Below are 16,227 nucleotides of genomic sequence, written 5' to 3'. Positions count from 1 at the left end.
AAGAATAAAATTACTGTAAAAAGGCTAGTTTAAGGCATGTACAGTATTTACACACATCAAAACTACACTAAGAGGGGAACAAAGTGAAGGGAAGCAAGGAAGGAGCTAGGAAAGAGGTCCCAAGCCCTTTCCTATTAGACATAACTGAGGAGTATGTCCTTATTTCATCTGATCCCTTCAGTAGCAAAGGCCATCCAGTGCCTGCCTAGATGTTTTTTCTGATAATGTCCAGGGACACATGTCTAGCACAAGAGGTTCCATCTTGTCCCGCATTGCAGTCTATTGCAGCTTATAACAGGGAGCTTATAGCAGCCAATGGGCCTGTCTCCCAGCCTAGCGGGAGTCACCGATGCCCAGGGATGAGGGAACTAGTCAAAAGCAGGTATTGAACGTCTACCCAGACTTTGTGAGCAGATCTCAGAAGAGGAGAGTGCTTTACGTAATATCACCATAAGCCAATTTCAGCCCTAGGGCCAGTTTACTTCAGTTCAGGTATGAGCTGAGACCAACTAATGTCCGTACCTAGGTTTTCATCTTCAAGACCAGGAAAGCTGATATCTAGAAGGATTTTGCTCAGACTGTCGTTCATGGTATCCAGGATCAGGCCTTCCATGAGTGACCGGTTTTCAGTAAGGCCAGAGGTTGGCAGTTCAACAGTTGAATATTTAGTGGATTCATGAATGAAAGATGGGGAGCTTGTAAGGGGGCCAGGCATCATTTCACTGGCTTCCGTATTGAGCAGTTCCCGAGGGGACTCAAAAAGGGGATTTTTTGGAGGAGTGCTGTTAAAACCCAGCAAGTCCTGGTTCTCTCGGAGGGGTGTGAATGACAACTGAAAGGTTCTCACTGGACTGAAGTCCAGTTCATTACTTTCCTTGGCTAATGAAGCAGATTTCCAGGGATCAAGGCACCCTAGTGGGGACGTGGTAGCTGAGACTTTGCTGGGAGTGGAAGAAACCGGCAACTTGCTGAACAGCTCCTTGACGGGTGTTTTAAAGGGTCCCCCTTCCTCCTGGGAGCAGCTGAGCTGTGATACGTTCTCCAGAGCCTGGCTTTCCTGCAGGAAGTGAACATCTGCCCCCAACCGGACTGCATTATAGTCACTGCCCTCTGGCAAAACGAGCAGCGGCTCTTCGGAGCAAGGCAGTGCCAGGCGCTGTTTCCTTCTGGATCTGCCCGTTTCCCGTCTCTCCCGCCTCTTTATAACCAGCGTGTCAGAAGCACCCTTAGATGGGGACTTCAGTACGGTGAAGTGTTTCTTCTGCTTGGTGGCTGAGCTTGGGAGGAAGGAGCCAGGCTCCTCCTTTACAGGAAAGGCCGAGGTGAAAGGAGACAGCCACTCATCGGGCTGGGAGCCTTGCTCCTCCTTTATGCACAGGGCTTCGGGGAAAGACGCCACGTCCTCGCCAGGCTGGGAGCTGCTCTCCTTTACAGGATGGGCTGAGGCAAAGAGACTTTCATCACATTGACTCTCCTCTTTGACAGCAGCCATTGGTAAAGATGACGACTCTTCAGTAGAGAGTGACATCTACCAAAAAAAAAAAAAAAAAACCACAATGATAAGCAGCCAGTAAGCAAGGAACTAACACATCCAAAAATACAAATGATCATAGAAATGACAGAAATACTGGCAGTAAAAAAGCTCTTCAGAAAGCAGTAGCAATAGCAGCTGATAGAGATTGATCTCTTTGTGAGATTAATATGGAGAAGCTTACAGATCGCATGGGAAGGATTTCAGCTAAGTGATGCCCTTGAGACCACCATGAAGAACTGTTACAGGTGGACAGACAGGAGGGAAGCTAAGCATTTCTAGAAAATGCAACCACTTTAGTTTCTCCTTACACCATCTACATGTAAAATAGAATGAAGGAGCGCAATTTTCATGGAGAGGAAAGGTAAGCGGAAGGGGGAAAGATGGATTGTGGGAGGAAAGAACATGAAATAGCAGGCAGACAAAGAGAATAGGACCAAGTTCAGAAAGGATGGAGAAGTTTGGAGTTTATAAGCTCTAAGCATTGAAGAACAGTGAGAGAAATGCCAAGAGTTGAATATTCAATAACCATTTTGATTCAGACCAGAGTTATCTGGGTACTTGCTTTGTGCTAATTCTGTGAAATTCCCAAAACTCTAAGATTACATAAGAAGAAATGCTGCTCCAGTAGCAGGTTCTTATGTTAGAGCTATTAGAGTCAAGTATTTTAGGCACAAGAAAGGGCCATTGCTCGCATTGCTGTTTCTTCAGATCCAAGTAGTAGAATAACATGATCTTGACCATTTAATCCAGAGACCTTCCCCTCTTCTCTTTTAGGCAACCTCTATCGCAAGCCCACTAGCAAGTAATAGTCATCCTAGAGAGGGTTTTCCGTTTCTTTTTGGTGAAGATAGTTTTCCCATTTCCTTTTGGGCAGCAAGCATTGTCACTGGCTAGTTCCTTGCCAGAAGCCTGTCTTTTGAAGGTCCTAGTAAAGGTACAAAAGGAATCTGGCAAAGAATAGGGTCCAAAGAAGGCAACAGCTATTGAAGGAAATATAAACAAAGGAAAAAACCAACCTTTGGAGCAATGCGCACACGCTTGTTGCTCCGGACAGTCTCTGAGCTGTTGAGGGATGTCCCTTGTGCCATGGAGAGAGGGACCTTCATAGAAGGCTGCAAGACAAGAGGCTGATTCAACGGAAACTGGATCGGAACCAGGTAGGAGTTGATACGAGGAAGCAACGGCTTCATCTTTCGTCCTGGAAGGGAAAAGAACGGATTTGCTAGCTTGCTACCCTTCACTGCCTCTTGAAATGCAGGTACATGTCAGGAAGTCCTTCTAAATTCCAGCCCCCTTCTAAATCCTCCCCTTCTAAATCAGGGATAGAATCACCAGCCTTTTGTGCTAATTTTGGATATAGAAATCCCTAGCCAGAAGCCCTGATGAAGAAGATAGATTTCTTTGTACAAATTCTAGACCTAAAGTTGGGGGGAGCTCTGCTTTCGCTCCATTTTGAGTGACTAATTCTTCTCCCCACATTCTCTCTCAGACACAGCAGCACTGTCTCAATTCCAAACAGCTCTAAGAAGACTTCGAGTTGCAAGGCTGAGTCACAATTTCCACTTTTACTGCTGTGGAAATCTAGGACAGTCTCCAAGATTTAGAGGATGGATTCTTGTAGGCCTAGGCTGATGCAGATACTCACGTGCATTATGAGTCTCAGTTTTGCTGCTGCTGCTTCCCATGTTCTTCTGGAGATCTTGAACATGTCGCTTTTGCTGCTGCAATTGTGGAAAAAAAAAGAGGGAGAGAAAGAAAGAGATTCAAAAAGAACCCATCTTTGTTCAGCTGCCTCGTTTAGAAATGTGTATCCAGAGGCCTGTGCTAAGATAATACAGAGAGAGCAGCAGTTACTAGCAATCATTCATGCTGGACCCATTTCTGTGCCGCTTGTTATTTTGTACCATCTCAAAGCCAGCTACCAACCAAAAGCCACGCAGAAAAAGAGCTGGCATGACAGAGCTGCTCCAACTCTGGACTCTGCTGCAGAAGCAACCAGGTACGAGCGTCCTCAGTGCCCGAGGGAAGGAGAACAGGAAAACCACACTGTGCATCAGATCTCTACACAAACCAGGAACTGGATGTTTGGGTAAAATAGCAGAGGCAGCAGAGGAATCAGAGGTCTAAGCAAACAAAAAGAGGGCTAGGGCAGCAGCGGTGACAGGAAAGTGCTCGAGTGGCTGCTGGCACATCTGCCATTGTTAAAACAGCTGGAAGCAGGAAAGACAGCAAACGGGTTAATCCTTCCAAGTCACAGCACAGCTACATTCCACTATGAGTAAAGGAGCACACAGAGATCCTAGTCTTTCTGGATTTAAGCCCCAGAACAGACTGGATTATTCTCAGAAGGTTCTTCGCAGCTGACTTCAGCAGCAGGATTCTGATTGCTCAAAGCTGTACAGCTCCAGCAGCTAACAAAAAGCATCCCAGCTGAAGCCCTCTGGCTCAACCCTTTTCCCTAAAATGGGAGCGGAGCGTGTGGAGCTTCTTTGACTAGGTGCAGCAGTGAGCCAGCTCCCTCCCCAAACCTTCTGTCTTTTCCTTTAGTAACTGTCCAGAAGGAAATGGAAGCCCAAGCCCCGAGCCAGAGGGAAAATCTTACTGATTCAGAATGCTCAGGCGATGTTGGTGACCCCAAGTCCAGTGGCTGGTGACAGCAAGGCAGTGAGAGGGAGAAAAATAAGAGGAAGTTATCAACCAAAGGGGGAAAAAATGGGGCATTTTAACCTTGCATAATCTGAGCAAACCAGAAATTGAATCTGTCCACCCACTGCAAGTAACACAGAAAAGACTGACCACACCTATTCAACTCTGGTTTCTTTCACAAAGTCATAATTCCTAAAACATTCATCTGGGAAAAGGCAAGCTTGTCAAAACACCATAGGAACTGTACTAATGACTACTTCAGTGGAAACCTTCCCACTGGTTTATATCAGGCCCATGGAAAGAGGTCAAATAATTTCATTATTACATTTGTCACACATCCTGAAGAATACACAAGTCCCAAAGAAGCTCCAGTTTATGTACAGATATGATCCCTTCTTTCAAATACAGAGCTTGTCTATTTGTCAAGCAAGAGACTTAATCCAACTTCCATAAAAAGGCTTATATCAAAACAGCTAAAATAAGGTGCATCTGGCTAGTGTAGCATTTAGGAGCTGGATAGATTGTGAGATTTTCTTTGCATGAGGGACTCACCTTAAACACCTGGTCCAAGGTCAGGCAACGGTTGGCATCAGGGTGGATAGTCCAAAAGGAGATTTTACCATTAGCAGATGTTTCACGGACAAACATATCATGAAGGGAGAGGTTGTGCCGGATAGAGTTCTGGGAGGGAAGAAAAACAGTAGCTTTGTTACAAGCACAGCAGCTCTGTCCTCAGACATGACTCTCCTGGCACAGGAATCCTGTTCCAAAATCTAGGTGAAGTGGATCTTCATATTCACTGCATACCCTGCCATACATCAAGCCAACCCTGTCATAAAACCCTTGCATTCTCCTTGCTCCCAAGATTCCTATTCTTACTTCAGTGACCAAGCATCCCATCATATTTCCTATGTGACATGGGAGAAGGAGAGAAAAAAAAATACTGGAAGTGGAACATGGAAATCTGGAATGAGAAAGTAATGAGGGTGGTATGGGGAGGTGCTTATATTAATTTCCACCTTGCTCTGCAAACTGGGGAATTACTTTCCTTTTCATCAAAAGGCTTACAATATTATCACCCTGTGGCCCACAGCTACTTGAGGTTCTTCACTTTACCTTCCAACCTGGCTTAGCCACATGTTTAAAATAAGGGAAGTGATCTTCAATCCAGGTATAGATGTCCTTCAGAGTCATACGTTTCTTCTCAGTACTGTTGATGGCAAACTGGATCATGGCCATGTAGGAGTAAGGGGGTCGTTCTGATACTGAATCCTGCCAGGAGGAGGAAGAGGAACAGATAGGAACAGTAGCAGCAGAATCTTCTTTGGTCTAAGATACAGAAAGAACAATATATGGGAAGAGGGACCATGGACCACCCCTGGATCCTCCAGATGCTGCTATTCAAACCAGTAAAGGGGAATCTCAGGTTGCTTAGAGATGGTCACACCTAGTTCTTTCAGGTCATCTGATCCACATGCACTGCTCCCCTCTCCGTAGTTTTAGTGCGTGCTCTGTTGTCTCCTCCTGCTTACCTTGGTTCTTTCCTGCAGAGGTATCCGGTTTTCTTTCTCTCTTTCCTGCTTCACAGGACGTGGACTTAGCCCATCAGATCTCATCTTCCCCAGCCACTGGATGTTAGTGAGACTATTATCCAACACAGGGCTAGTTGCCTCACTGCTGCCTGTTGGGATATCAAGCCCATAGCTCTGTTTACTCATGAGTAACACTTCCCCCTTAATCCCAAAGGCCAAGAGGAAGGGCCTTGTCACTCTTCCCAAAAAGATATCTCTATCTCAGGATAGGGACAAGGTAGTATATGCACAGATGCAAAGATATTCTCTTGTGGATATAGCTTGAATTCCTGATTTCATATGAAGTCACCCAGTTTCTAAAAAGGAAAAAAAAAAAAAAAAAAAAAAAAAAGCTACAGCCCCAAAATCCCCGCTGAAATCAGACTATTGCTCTCAGCCAACAGCAGGACAGTGTTGACTACAGTACTTGGGGAATTCGAGTGTTTTTTTGGTTTTTACTTAAAGGATAAATCTAAGAGGCAGAGACCAAAAAGGTGATGGCATAACCTCTAGCATAAGACCCAAGTGAGAAGCTCCGGTATCTGCAGATTTTGAACAGCAGTGATGAAAAATAACAAATTTAATTGTACTACTTTTGGTGATGCTGTTTGTAACCATACAGGTACTGGAGCTGCCTATGGACTATGGCAGACACTATTATATATGGGATAAACCCCAGAGAAACAAAACCTCCTTTTTTATTTTCAGTTGTAAACATGCATTTGAACCGAGTTGCAGTTCAAAATAAGATCCATCCCACTTGCAATGTTTGTCCTGAAGCCTCACGAGACAGCAAAGAGACTTGCCACCTAGTTACTAAAGGAAGGGAAGTCATCTCTGCTTCAAAGCTCTAGGCCTGTGAATTTTGTCACTCACTGGACTAGCTCTGCTCTAGTCTTGATCCCAGTCACAAATCTTTTGCTAAATGGAACTTAGTATTCTCGACTTCCCAAAACCAACTCTTCTTTCTTCCCCAGCATTGAAGTTTTGCTCTGCTATCTCTCCCTTGATATGTGCCAGGCCTGTCTCTTGTACAAAAATACATGCACTAAAATCCTTCAGGATTCACTACATGTGAAGAGCTAATGCACATCACCTATTTTGTATTTCACAGATTTTCACTGTTGCATACTGACGTTTGAACGCTACACTCATTGGCACACTTCACATTCTCATTCTCTACATGTCTGGGCAAGAAGAGGATAAAGATTACATACCATTGCCTTCCTGCTCCTGCCCAACCATGGGATCAATTCCTGTGTGCAAAAGTGTTGTCGGTCCTGCAAAACCAGGGGTCTGGATAATATTCTTCTCTCTTTCCCACCTCTCCGCCTCACTGGGCACTGTTCTGGCTCTCTTTTGGGATGGCAGATGCTGCGAAGGCCCTGGATCTGCTGAATTAGAGGGGCCCCCGCTGCTAATGAGAATGAACTTGTTGGGCCCATTACTGCCACTTTCTTTTCCTTTTGCTGTCAGTGCCTCGATAATGCTCTGGATATCGGCGCTTGTAGGGATGGCCACCACTTGCGTGTTAGGCATAGTAGGATGATTGATGATCTTAATTCCTGCTGGGAATTTCTGCAGGCCACAGTCCATTTTGTGTCTGGGCTGGTTGCCAAGTTGGTTCCTTTGGCTGTGCTCCTGCTTAGGAGTCTTTTTACCCTGACCGCTGGGCTCATCGCGTGCTGAAGTACTGGATGCATCCTTCTGTGGGAGGGTCAGTTTCCTTCTTTTGAGAATTAAGGGCCTGCGAGGGCTGGTCCTCATTATTGATCTGTGCAGTCGGTCTCCATTGAAAAGGACAAGAAAAAATCCTGCAACACAAAACATTCACCGTGAGAGAGGGAAGGGCAGGAACGGCTAAGAAATGCAAGGCAAACCATGTAAGGCACCAGGGGTTCATCACATGCTCAACAATTACAATGAATCTAGAAACAAGGCGGGAATCAAATATGAATGCTTTTAACAAAATTCACAGAACTGCTGGAAAACAGCACTTCCTTTGTCCACATGCTCTGTAAGCAGAGAGAGAAGTTTGCAAAGCAGGTACGCCGTGTCGATTATTTATCGTTTGGGACTTGGGATTATTTATCATTAGGCAGAACAGGAGCAAAAAGGAATCATGTCGTTCTCTGCTGGTGGATTTGGTTCAGCCAGGTGGGAAACAAGAACAGTCTCAGTAAGAATCACCCGCGCAGTCACAAAAGGGAAGAAGTCCAGCAGAGGAAACCCCGAGTTGCTGCCCTGGATGCCGGGAGCGGACGGCCAAAGGCTGCCCAGCTGCTGAAGGCCGCCAGGGCTTAGCAGCACGGAAAGCACTGCACCCTGGCACACAGCAGGGCCCTTCACAGCCTGCGCCAGTCCCTCACGCGGAGATTCCCCACAGAATAATCACGAAAGTGGCATCTTCACCACCTCCCAGCGGGCTGCCTCCCCAGGGCAGCAAGCCACCTCCCGAGCAGGCCGCCAGCTGCCCGCAGCGGGAGGCCGGGAGAAGGCCCGCCGCCCGCCCAGCCCCGTGGGGCACTGCGGGGCGAGCCCCACAGGACACGACCCGCCTGCCCAGCGCGCTCTGCTGCCCGGCGCCAGCCCCTTGCGCCCTCCCGCCGCTGCGACCGGGCTGCCTCGCCCGCTCCCCCCTCCCCGCGCCGTGCGCGGGCCGCACTCCCGGCTCCGCCGCTGCGGGACCTCACGGGGCGCCACTCACCGCCTTCCCGGCCGGGGGACGGGGACGGCGCGGGCGGAGGCGGGGGAAGAAGCGCCGCGACCGCTTCAGGGGCTTCGCCGCCGCCGCCGCTCGCGCCGCGGGTCGTTTCCCGGTTTGAATTTGGCGCCCGGCGCCTCGTTGGCACCACGTGACAGCCCAGCCCAATGAGGCTCGGCGTTGCGGGGGGCGGAGCCCCGAGGGCCAATGGGCGGTGGCACCGGCGCGTCCGGGTGTTCCAGGAGGCCGCGAGGCGCCGCCGCCCCCCCCGCCGCCCCCCGCCTCCTCCTCGTCGTCCCTGCAGGTGGGTCCGGGCGGGAGGCGCCTCTCGCGTGGGGGGTTCCCGGCGGGGCCGGGCGGCAGCGGCGGCCGCCCCGGGCCTGGGGCGGGGGGTGCCGGTGCGGGGCCGGCGCGGGGCCGCGGTGCCGGCGCGGGGCCGCGCGCTGAGCGGGGCGCTCCCTCGGCTGCGCTAGTGCGCGCCCGGGTGGAAGGCGGGGCGCCGTCAGCCCGCTCGCTGGGCGAGCGAGGCCGCGCCGAGGAGAGATGGGGGGTTCTCCGGGGAAGGAGTAAGTTGGGTTGCGCGGGGTGTCCCTGCGTGGGTTTTTTTTTTTTTCTTTAACTTTAAAAGACCTGAAATTGAAAATATAGGAGTTGACATAGGGAATATGCTATAGGGGAAATACGGCTCACAACTAGAAATGGGAAGACTTCTGGTCTTTCCTAATTTTAGAGTGATAGCTCACAGCCTTGCAAAGCATTTTTATCTACTAAAATTATCTACTATTGAAACTGGTTTCTAAACTTTTTTTTTTCAGATATGCCTAGACTAGATATAGCACTGTTGGGAATGAATTATTTCTTAAAATCCCCTGGAGAGCTGGTTCAATAACCCAACATATTCTTATTGCATATTTGTTTCTTTTCTAGCAGCTTAGTGGTTTCAATTTCTTCAAAATTTTAGTGACCAAGCCTGTTCTGTGAATGCAGTTGGGCTTGTATTTTGGTATTTCAATCCAGCCTGATGTCTTTATTAATTTATTTAATAAACTTCAAATGAACAAAAATGCCTATGTGAGTTTAAGATATCTGATTTATGTATCTAAAATATGTACTTTGTAAGGAAATATTTTTCCCCATAGTGATGAGTCCTGCTCAAAATCCCAGCTCAGAACTCCTTTTGCAGCTGGGGTGTTTTCAAGTTATTTGCCCATCTCTCTTTCCCCGCTGTATCTGGCTACCTGCTTTCGTGGAGCTGGGAGAGCATTAATTACCCATCCTGTTGTGCTTCTGTTAAATCTGCATTGCAGCAGTTACGAAGTTCAGCACTGCTGGCGCAAATGTGGAGGTTGCTTTGAGATATGAACGTGGGACTGTTGCATAAACATTTTACTTCTGTTTAGAAACTGTATTTGAGGTTTCTGAATAAGTTGGTCTTCAAACCCATTTGTTTGCCTCTCCCAGATTTGAGAGCACTTTAGCATCTTCTTGCAGTGCTTCCCTCTTTCTCCAGTTGATCCTAACAAGCATCATGAGGCTACTAAGTGGTTTTACCCTACCTCTTGATGCCTCCGAAGAAGAAACGTACCCACAAGGCCAGGAAGGCAGAGCTGGTATTCCTTGAGCGGCCGCAAGAGGGACCTATCCATTCCTGGGAATCTCCACTACGTTTGGCTGAGAATCCAAGACATGTTCCTACCAAGCCTGTGGACCAAAACACCTCGATTGCCTGGGTTGGTACACATCGTCTTTCCCTCTGGCTGTTACCAAAATATGCTTTTCAATATTCTCTTGCGTGTCCCAACAAAACCTTATCTGTCTCAGATACTGAAAAACAGTGGTATGGACTTGCATTTGTTATTGTTGGTGAAAACATAAATGAGTACTTTTGGGCTGCCTCACACTCTAGTTGCAAATCACCAGTGATGTCTGAGTTACCTGAAAGTACATTGTGTACTGACCAACTATTACTATTGGTCTTTTGAAAAAGTAACTCTCATGAAAACACTCCACTTTATACAGTGACTGGAAGTCCTGCATGTGATAAAATGTTTTTCTGGGGCTTTTTTTTTAAAAAAATTGGCTTACTGCTTGAAATAATTTCTGAACCCTAAGTGATGGATGTTAAAGTACTAGGCCTTTCATTTAAATTGGGCTTTAGATATTCTAATGCTGTGATAAATTTAGAACAAATAATCCTGGAGTGGAGGTCTGTGTTCCCTGTCACACACTTTTTCTGTGAGTTTTGAACAGTTTCTCCCCAAACAAGGTGTCTAATGGGCTCCTTTTCTGGTTTGAAATAATATTCCAGGTATTGTTTGCACTGTCCTCAGACATTCTGTATTATATCTCCTAATGTGAAGAGCTTTAAGCAAACAGCTGCTACAAGGACGGACAGGCTGTTCTCATGCAACAACTGCTATCACTTCGGACAGTTTTGTTGCTGTGTTGCTGTTACCTGGGTCTCCAAGCTCTTTACAGAGCAGCTCTGAGAAGCCTCGTTTAAACCCGTGTGAGACATTCCTCTGGCCCTGGGTACTAGAGTTATTTTTGTGATGTCTTAACTTCAGAGGAGAACATGTTCATTTTTTCCCTTTTATATATGAAGGTGCCATACAGGCACACACTCAACTCTTCAATTCTAAATGTACAATAATTGTAAAATATATTTGAAGCCAACAGCACCAAACCTACTAGATGCCATTCCACCTAAGAATGCTGGTACATTTGCAACTTCCCAAAGCATCCTCTGCAGATCTTCTCTCAAGTTGTGTCAGTGGCAGCAGAGAGGTTTTGCTCATCTTGGGGATATATTAAGACTTCCACAAGCTTTTCACTGCTAGGCTTCTGCCCTGGTTAAAAGCCCCTGCCAGCTCGCCAGGAAGTCATGTCTTCAAGGTTAACACCTCTCAGGTGTTCTTGTAAGTTGTGTGCCAGGATGCAACTACCTGTGGATGATTGCTGTGTTCTGCTGTGCAGTGACTTTGCCTTCAAGCGCGATAGATGTACAATAGAAAATCACAATCCTTAATATAAATTTAATTCCTTAATATAAATAAGTAGTACTTAATTTTTGAGATACTGCAGTAATTTCAAAATGCTGAAAGGGCACTGTAGGTGTTGTAGATAGCTTCTAGGCTATTCTGAGCACTGCATCCTCTAGAGAAAGTAAGAGTGCAGAATGTTGAAGCTGACCCTTTCCATTGAGACTCAGGAATATAAAGAATACTTTAATAGAAGGGTTTCCAGCTTTCGAGTAATAATCAAAGCTCAGCAATCTAAATTTCTGTGAAAGATTCCAGACTAGCTTCTCCAAAATATTGACGTTGAATGCCCAGGTAGTTTCTTCATTTTAGATGTCGTTAATAAGGCTTTCCAAATACTCCCTGAAACATCTTTATTTCATAACTCGTAGTTAATCCCTGTATTCAGAGTACTACAGCATCAGAAAGCCACAGATAACTGCAATCATTTAATTCTTCTAAGTGGACATCTTTTATTTGAAATCATCTTACATGTATTGATGTCAGCTGAACCTGAACTTGTTTAGGGACGCTGAGGTTGTGATTTGCTGAATTTATTCAGTTATGCTAAGACACAGCAAGAAATCAGATGCAGCTCTGAACTGTTTTAAATTAGCAGGGGTTAGAGGACTACATGCCAACTAGACTTTTAAAAACAAATTCCCAGTTATTGTGTGCCTAAGTTAAGATACAGCAGCTCACTTGAATCATATTCCCTTTTCAGAGAAGAGTGGCAGAACATAGTTTCAAAGTTTAGCAGGGTGTCTTCTTTACCAACTTGATTAGCAACTGCCTTTCTCTGCTGCAGACCAAACCACCCACTTAACGAAAACACTACACTGAAGAAAGATTTGGGGAGGCGAGGGGGGAGGCGGGGAGGGAGTAGAATGGTGTTGGCATTCCTTTGTCTGAGGAAAAAAACGTTTTAATCCGTCTTGCCCTGTAGGTGTGCCCACAGTTTGAAACTTCAGAGCCCATAGTCTCGAAAGGATGTCAGAAGAGTCACAGAGCCCAGAACTGGGATGCCAACCACAGTTCTCTTCATCAAGGAGGTGCTTGCCGAAAAGTTATACCTTGCAAGTTTCCCCCTTTAACTTTTGAGGCTCCGGAAGGGCACGCGCACCACTTCTCAGATCGTCCGGATCACACGAGGAAGGCTGTACGTCTCTCCCACAGGCAGCCGCCAAAAAAGATAGTGGCAAAAGCCAACATCCAAGTAGATAGTTCTCTGCCATGTTTAGGACTCTCTGCATTGCCTGTTGCTCAGCCCGTAGAACCAGAAGTCTCTATTTGCCCAGATACACAGACTCAAAATCTGCCTCCTGGAAGGACCTTGAGTTGCAGCAGCACTTTGCCACAAATGAGTGACCATGTCTGGCTTCTGCATAACACTCTGGCACCGAATATTGACCCCCCTGAGGAGGAGGATCTGGCAACAGTGCTGGTCACAGATACTCCAGAGCATGCGTATGGAGTAAAGGTAACCTGGAGGCAGCGGCCTCATATCCTGCAGTACCTGAGGGAGCGAGGAAGGCTGAGTGCTGACGACATATTCGTGAAGAGGAATCCACCCTGACCCCTCCAGGAGAGGCCAAAGTGACTTTAGACTGGATGGGAGCAGTAATTTTGTTGCATGCAAAGACAAGGCTAAATAGAAAAGGTTTTTTTTTTTTTTTTTTTTTATACTATCAAAGGGTATTTTCAAGGATTAAAAAAAGGCGGGAGCTTAAGATGAAACCTGTACTATGGCTTGCTGATCCTACTGAGAAATGGTCTTGGGAAGTGTGTGGGTTTTTTTTTTTCCTATTAATATTTTTAATTTTGTTTAGGTTTTGTTTGAGAGCGGAGTGCCTCCAAGGAGGCTTCCTCGTCCACCCGCCTCTCGCAGGAGCTGCTCGCTGAGCGCCGTGGCGCCGAAGGGCGGGGAGGAGGGGATGCGGATCGGGATCGGGCAGGAGGCGGCAGCAGCGCGGCCCGGAGGCCCCACCAGGGCGGCCCCGGCACCGCCCCCGCCCCAACGGCCGCCCCAACGGCCGCCCCGCCCCGCCGCGCGGCTCGCCCTGCGCATGCGCGGCGCGCCATGGCCTGGGGGCGGGCCGCCCCTGTGGCCAATGGCGGCGCGCGCCGGCGCCGGCTCCCGTTGCCAGCGGTGGCGCCCGGGGCGCCCTAGCAACGGCTGGGCCCAGCATGGAGGGCGCGCGGGGCCGCGGCGGCGGCGGGTGAGCGCGGCCCGGGCACGGGAGGAGGCGGCGGCGGCCGCGGGGGTGGCTGGTCCGGGCCCGCCACGAGGCGCGGGCGCGGCGGTGTCTTCGCAGCGGGTCCTGCGGCCGCGGGGCAGCCGGTGGTAGCGCCGTGTAGCGCACCCTATAGCTTCTTATAGAGGGCGGTTGTAGAGGGCGCGATAGTGGCCCTGGCTGCCCTGCCGGGCTGGCGTTAAGCGCCTGAGTGTCGCCCGCTCTGAGTGTCGCGGGGATGTCGGTGCTTGCAGATTAAAGTGGTTTTGTGGGGTGTCGCTCTGCTTTGCTTGGCTCCAGTTGTTCCCCAGGAGAGTTTTTGCAGCGTTACCTCCCTCTTCCCTTCAAAAAGAAGCTTTGCTGGCACGTATCAGCACGGCATGAATGCTGCTGTTGCAAGAGAAAGGAAGGAGTAGCTGAGGGAAAGTGAATCCATGTGGTAGGAAAACCGACGGTAAAGTTCAGGGAAGTTGGAAAGAGATGATTTCTGTGGTGTTTAAATAGCTCAAAAATAAGATTATTCATCAGGTAAATGTAAGAAAATGGGCAGAACAGATTTTGACAGAATTAATGCGGTTCCTCAAGTGAGACTGTATAAAAAAAAAAAAAAAAAAAAAAAGAAGAAAATCTGTTTATGCTGGTAATGCTTGGATGGGGGAAGTAAAAGCTCGTAAAGAGAAAACTTAAATTTTAAACTGAATTACAATAAGTAGAGTGTAGAACAGTATTTATTCCTAAGATACACCCGTGAATTTTATTTGGAAGAGCGAAAGGAGGCAATAGAGTTAGGATGAAAACTAGAATCTTTTGGGGCCACCAAATATGCTGTGACATGTTAGAAAACTTCTTTCTGCAGACTTTAAAAAACAAGTTTTTTATAGCTGTTCTGGAAACAGTTTTAACAAAATGATGAGCAAATATCGATAAATTTAACTGCACAGGTATCTTAGGCTTTAATGTTTGAGAGAGTTGAGGACAGAGTGTGTGTTTTTCTTTTCTGATTGCACTGGTTTTGCTTATTTCTGTGAGCATCTGAAAATCTTGGGAGACTAATGGGCTTGACCTTTCACAGAATTGTAGAATCATTATGAGAGGAAGAGACCTTCAAGATCATCGAGTCCAACTGTAACACCATCGCCACCATGCCCGCTAAACCATGTCCCCGAGTGCCTCATCTGCACGTTCCTTGAATACTGCCAGGGACAGTGGCTCCACCACTTCCCTGGGCAGCCTGTTCCAAGGCTTCACCACTCTTTCCATGTAGAAATTCTTCCTAATATCCAACATGAACCTTTCCTGGTTCAACTTGAGGCCATTTCTTCTTGTCCTATCGGTAGTTATTTTGGAGAAGAGGTTGACCTCTTGCCTCACTCCCGCATCCTACATGTCCTTGCCCATCCTATGTCTACATAAGTTAATGAAGAAAAGAACCTATTGTTAGGTAGCTCCATTTGAAAATGATTGTGACTCCATAGGCTTCAAAATGTTCAAAAGTAATTTCATATATTGATGCTCAGCCAAAATCCCTTACCATGTTTGAAAAAGCTTAGCATGGTTGGGGAGACATTGAGAATCTGTTTTGCACAGATACACATAAGTACACATTTTGGAGAGAAAAAAAAATCAAGAAAAAAAAGAATATATTTGCTGATGAGTTTAGCTGTACTTTTAAACCAGAGTAGATAGATTTCTTTTTAAAAGTCTTAGCAATATTTCTGCTAGCCCTTGGAGGTTCATATTTGAGTATGAATGACTTTTGCAATTAAAAAGCACTGTTTTCTAAATTACAGGATTTATTCTGCAAATCTTATTCTTAGATAAAAGAGAGCTAACTTAATATCTTGTATATCCCATCCTTTTCAAGTCTGAGCAATATCCCCAAGAAATCTGTCTGAAGTGAGGTAGATTTGTGTTTGCAAGTGTGATTTAGCTCTGTTCATAGGACTACATTTTAGAAACAGAAAATCTTTTGTGGCTCGAGTTTGGTGTTGCTATAGTCAGTGTGAAAGAAGAAGGAATCTCCTCACTTCCCTGCAATGTAGGCAAAACTGGCAAGAAAAGAGAGGAAGAAGTGGCAAAACTGTATACAGGTCATAAAAATTTCCAGATACATTTTGAAATGCAATTGGTAACTGTAATTGTTAGAACAATGAGCAAGTCATCTTAGAGTTGAAGGCTACTTGAATAGTTCTTCTCAAACCTTACCCTTTCCTCTAACATTTTAATGAAGAATCATTTGCTGATTACTGAGAACCAATCTTTATAGAGAGAGCAATTATTCTTCTTTGCTCGTTTGTTTTAAAAGCCACTGGTGGTATGGCATCTATAGGAGAGACAAGTACCCTATTTACAAGAGAATTATGACTTTGTGTGTGTGTGTGTGTAAAGCTTCTGCAGAACTTTCACATTGGAGTAGCTCTAGACTCTCATTTTGTCCTTGGGACACAACTGAATGCCCTTCACAGTAAAATTGCTTTCTATTTTGTAGCTGGATCATGGAATTCTCTTGTAAGTGGAT

The 16,227-nt window shown here is 46.6% G+C and overlaps 2 protein-coding genes across 2 annotated transcripts; one reads left to right on the top strand and one right to left on the bottom strand.

Annotated features, from left to right (window-relative positions):
- Nucleotides 1-369: 369 nt before the first annotated feature.
- FOXM1 (forkhead box M1) lies at nucleotides 370-8,469 on the bottom strand. The gene is made up of 9 exons (XM_088531322.1): nucleotides 8,459-8,469; nucleotides 6,969-7,565; nucleotides 5,713-5,861; nucleotides 5,297-5,509; nucleotides 4,733-4,861; nucleotides 4,137-4,181; nucleotides 3,180-3,255; nucleotides 2,551-2,732; nucleotides 370-1,528 (listed from the first exon to the last, which is right to left on the bottom strand). Exons 2-9 carry the CDS (start codon nucleotides 7,516-7,518, stop codon nucleotides 479-481), a joined length of 2,394 nt encoding a protein of 797 aa, XP_088387448.1. The 5' UTR covers nucleotides 7,519-7,565; nucleotides 8,459-8,469; the 3' UTR covers nucleotides 370-478.
- Nucleotides 8,470-9,944: 1,475 nt separating this feature from the next.
- RHNO1 (RAD9-HUS1-RAD1 interacting nuclear orphan 1) lies at nucleotides 9,945-13,095 on the top strand. The gene is made up of 2 exons (XM_010214031.2): nucleotides 9,945-10,185; nucleotides 12,422-13,095. Exons 1-2 carry the CDS (start codon nucleotides 10,018-10,020, stop codon nucleotides 13,049-13,051), a joined length of 798 nt encoding a protein of 265 aa, XP_010212333.2. The 5' UTR covers nucleotides 9,945-10,017; the 3' UTR covers nucleotides 13,052-13,095.
- The last annotated feature ends 3,132 nt before the right edge of the window (nucleotides 13,096-16,227 follow it).

Source organism: Tinamus guttatus, unplaced genomic scaffold (genome assembly GCF_059628265.1).
Source record: "Tinamus guttatus ecotype Peru unplaced genomic scaffold, ASM5962826v1 Tinamus_guttatus_pri_ptg000408l, whole genome shotgun sequence".
Lineage (NCBI taxonomy): Eukaryota > Metazoa > Chordata > Aves > Tinamiformes > Tinamidae > Tinamus > Tinamus guttatus.
The sequence above is the reverse complement of the archived record's forward strand: the minus strand, read 5'-3'. Positions and strand labels throughout refer to the sequence as shown.